Source organism: Sinocyclocheilus anshuiensis, unplaced genomic scaffold (genome assembly GCF_001515605.1).
Source record: "Sinocyclocheilus anshuiensis isolate Anshui unplaced genomic scaffold, SAMN03320099.WGS_v1.1 scaffold487, whole genome shotgun sequence".
In the NCBI taxonomy this organism is placed as follows: Eukaryota; Metazoa; Chordata; class Actinopteri; order Cypriniformes; family Cyprinidae; genus Sinocyclocheilus; species Sinocyclocheilus anshuiensis.
In genome coordinates, this window is record NW_015548240.1 from 2,775,081 (window position 1) to 2,777,986 (window position 2,906).

The 2,906-nt window shown below is 37.4% G+C and overlaps 1 protein-coding gene across 1 annotated transcript; it reads right to left on the reverse strand.

The window, feature by feature from the left end:
* Positions 1 to 233: 233 nt before the first annotated feature.
* On the reverse strand, positions 234 to 2,498 carry LOC107654916 (arginase-2, mitochondrial-like; the record flags this gene model as incomplete). Its single annotated transcript, XM_016442230.1, has 5 exons — positions 234 to 1,091; positions 1,174 to 1,310; positions 1,618 to 1,722; positions 2,043 to 2,137; positions 2,325 to 2,498. Coding segments are annotated over 5 exons (699 nt in total), but the record flags the coding sequence as incomplete, so codon positions are not given.
* Between the last annotated feature and the right edge of the window lie 408 nt (positions 2,499 to 2,906).

Sequence of the window (2,906 nt, forward strand, 5' to 3'; positions counted from 1 at the left end):
TCTGGATTATAATGAAATATTATTTTAGGTTCAAGATTATTCATGAAGATTTTCATTTGATGTGGTCATCAGTCAACCTAATGAATCAAAGATGAGTCACAGTCCGTCTCCAGTACATTTGTTTATTGCAACAAAACATTTTTACTGAAACAGAAAAATGTGACAAATCAAACTACCCTTCCCTAAAAAGATACTGGTACTGGTGGTAAATTCAGATCTGAAAGGGTGTTCAAAATCCATTCATACATGATTTTTCAAAGGTCTATTTAAATAGATATGAAAATTACTAAAATAACTTACTTTAAATGCGCTATTCAAAAAAGATCACTCAGTTTCAACCCAACCAAAACTGTAGGATTAAATTAGCCATTAAAAGCAGTCCTACTATACAAAAACAAACAAACATAGAAATACAATAAAAAACAGTTCTGGTCCAAAAGTGCAAACATGTTCAAAATTAAAGGAAAATCAATCAGTCCACCACAGTAAAGAGTCATCTCAGCTTGCAAAAATATGTTAAGCACATTTGCTTTTAGTTCACTTTTTCCCGCAGTAAATCCCAGAGAATAATCAGGGTTACCCACTAATCCCTTAACAGCTGACAAATGTTAAAAAATACTTTTGTTTCTGCTATATTAGTCCTCAAACATAGAGAATCCAGATCTCAGCTCTTTTTTAGCCAAAGCAAAATTAGTGGTAGGTATAATAAAATAAATCTCACCCATGTGCTTATAGCAGCACTTCACCAGTGAGGTGACAATTTTGTTGACCAAGACTACAGTAACCTTCAAATTCTATCTTTAGTCTGGTGCTCCATCTCTGCAAACCCTTCAGTGTCGTTCTTTTAGACTTTGGAATGCAAAGTGGTTGGTTTGTCAAAGTCCTCCATGAATATCTTGTGCTCTAAAGCCGCAGCTCGGTGTCCTCTTTTGGTTCTGGAATCTTTGGGAAGGCGATGTGTGCACCTTCACGTGTCTGACCGAGAGCAGATGCGATGACATCAACGGCTAGGCTAGTTGTGGCCTCCACAGCCTCAGGTGTCGCTCCTAGTGTGGGGTTCACTTCAACCACATCCATCACAGAGAGTAAACCTGTGTAGTACGGAACAAAACATATTAGCAAAGGATTTATTTGATTTCAAAGTCATCCGTTATGTGAATGGTAGATCTGTACCTGTGTTATGGATCTCCTCTGTTACGTAGATGCCCTCTCTATAGGTCAGTCCTCCATTAACGGGAGTTCCAGTGGCGGGAGCCAGGGATGGGTCAAATGCATCGATGTCAAAGCTGAGATGGATTGGCCTTTGTTTCCTGATATAAAAAATAAAAAATAACAGTGACAAATTACATAAATTGTTTGATTGTGATGTAGTGTACACAGATTAAACAGATTAAGTGCTACATTGTATTTAAAGGTGACATTAAACACGCAAGTCAGGTTAAATAAGGCCGCTTGTGAGCTCTCCAGAAAACTACACTGCCCCATTTACAGAGTTCAATAGCACACAGGAGGACTACATGGAGAATAAACAGCAACATGCAATTTGCTGCTAGTTGTTTACAGAAGCACCACTACTAGTTTAAATAAGTGTGTATGTTTTTCGCAATATCACTATACCTTGCCAAGAGGTGATCCAAAGTGACCTCCATTACCCTCTGAATGCCCATTCTGTCAATATCCCGCATGGAGAAATATTGGATTCCCAAGGTCTTCAGGATTATGCTGAGAGAGAGAGAGCAATAAAATCAAAATTGGTTAGTAAAATAAATTAGTGATGCGGTTTTCTCTTTCTCTTAATATATGCATTACACACACATAGTTTATGCATTATAGTGGATTCACCACTGAATTGTGTCCGATTTAGTCACAGTCTCGTGTTGACTTAATCATAAACATTTGATTTTGTGCCCTCTTGGTGGTTACAGGTAATGTCACTTGTATAAATATCCTATGGATTGTCACAATTGGTGATTTTGTAGCATAGGCTTTAGAGAACAGGCAACAGGTGCTAAATCCTGGATGACAGAACATGGTGTGCTTACTGCTCGCCTGGATCCACATCTCTGAGGCCGATGTAGACCAGATCTCTGGCAGACAGGAAGGGCTTCATCCAGGAAAATCCAGGAACTTCTGGCATCTGCAGGTAAGAAAGCAGAAGATAATGGATTTAGACATTCTAAATGGTTTTCTGGAGCCAAATTACTTGTAAGTGGAAAATTAATGTACAAGCGTTACCTCCTTTGAGAAAGGAAACATGTCAGAAATTCTATGATATAACATTTCTTTTAACTGTTGACGTAATTTTGTGCATGAATGCTAATTACCTTGTTCTGCAGGTCCTTGAGTAAGAATGCTACAGACTGGCCATGGAGGTTTCCAGAAGGTGAAGTCAGAGGAGTGTTGATATCTGGGTGAGCGTCCACCCATATCAGACACAGGTCAGGGCACTGCTGAGCATGACCTTCCACTGAACCAATCGCCAAGCTGCAGGGAAGAAAGCATTACAAATGTTAATGTTTGATGATTTTGGCCTTTAATAGAACAAATTCAACACAGATTTAGATTACATTGAATTTTTTCATTTGTCAGACCAGTTTTGATTGGAAATTTTTTAGATTAAGCTAGCTGGAAATACAAACAGCTTCTTGAGTCTAAAGACAAACCTTGACCTTTCAGAAACAAAGTGATAAAGCTGGTCTCAGTTTAGCCAGAGTGCTACAACATTCATTTATGCTTGTGCCAAAAAGACAAATGAAAAGACTAGTGGAATAAGTAACTAATTATAAGAACTCATATATATATATATATATACACATACACATATATATATATATATACATACATACATACATACATATTACATATATATATACACACACACACATACACATACATACATATATATA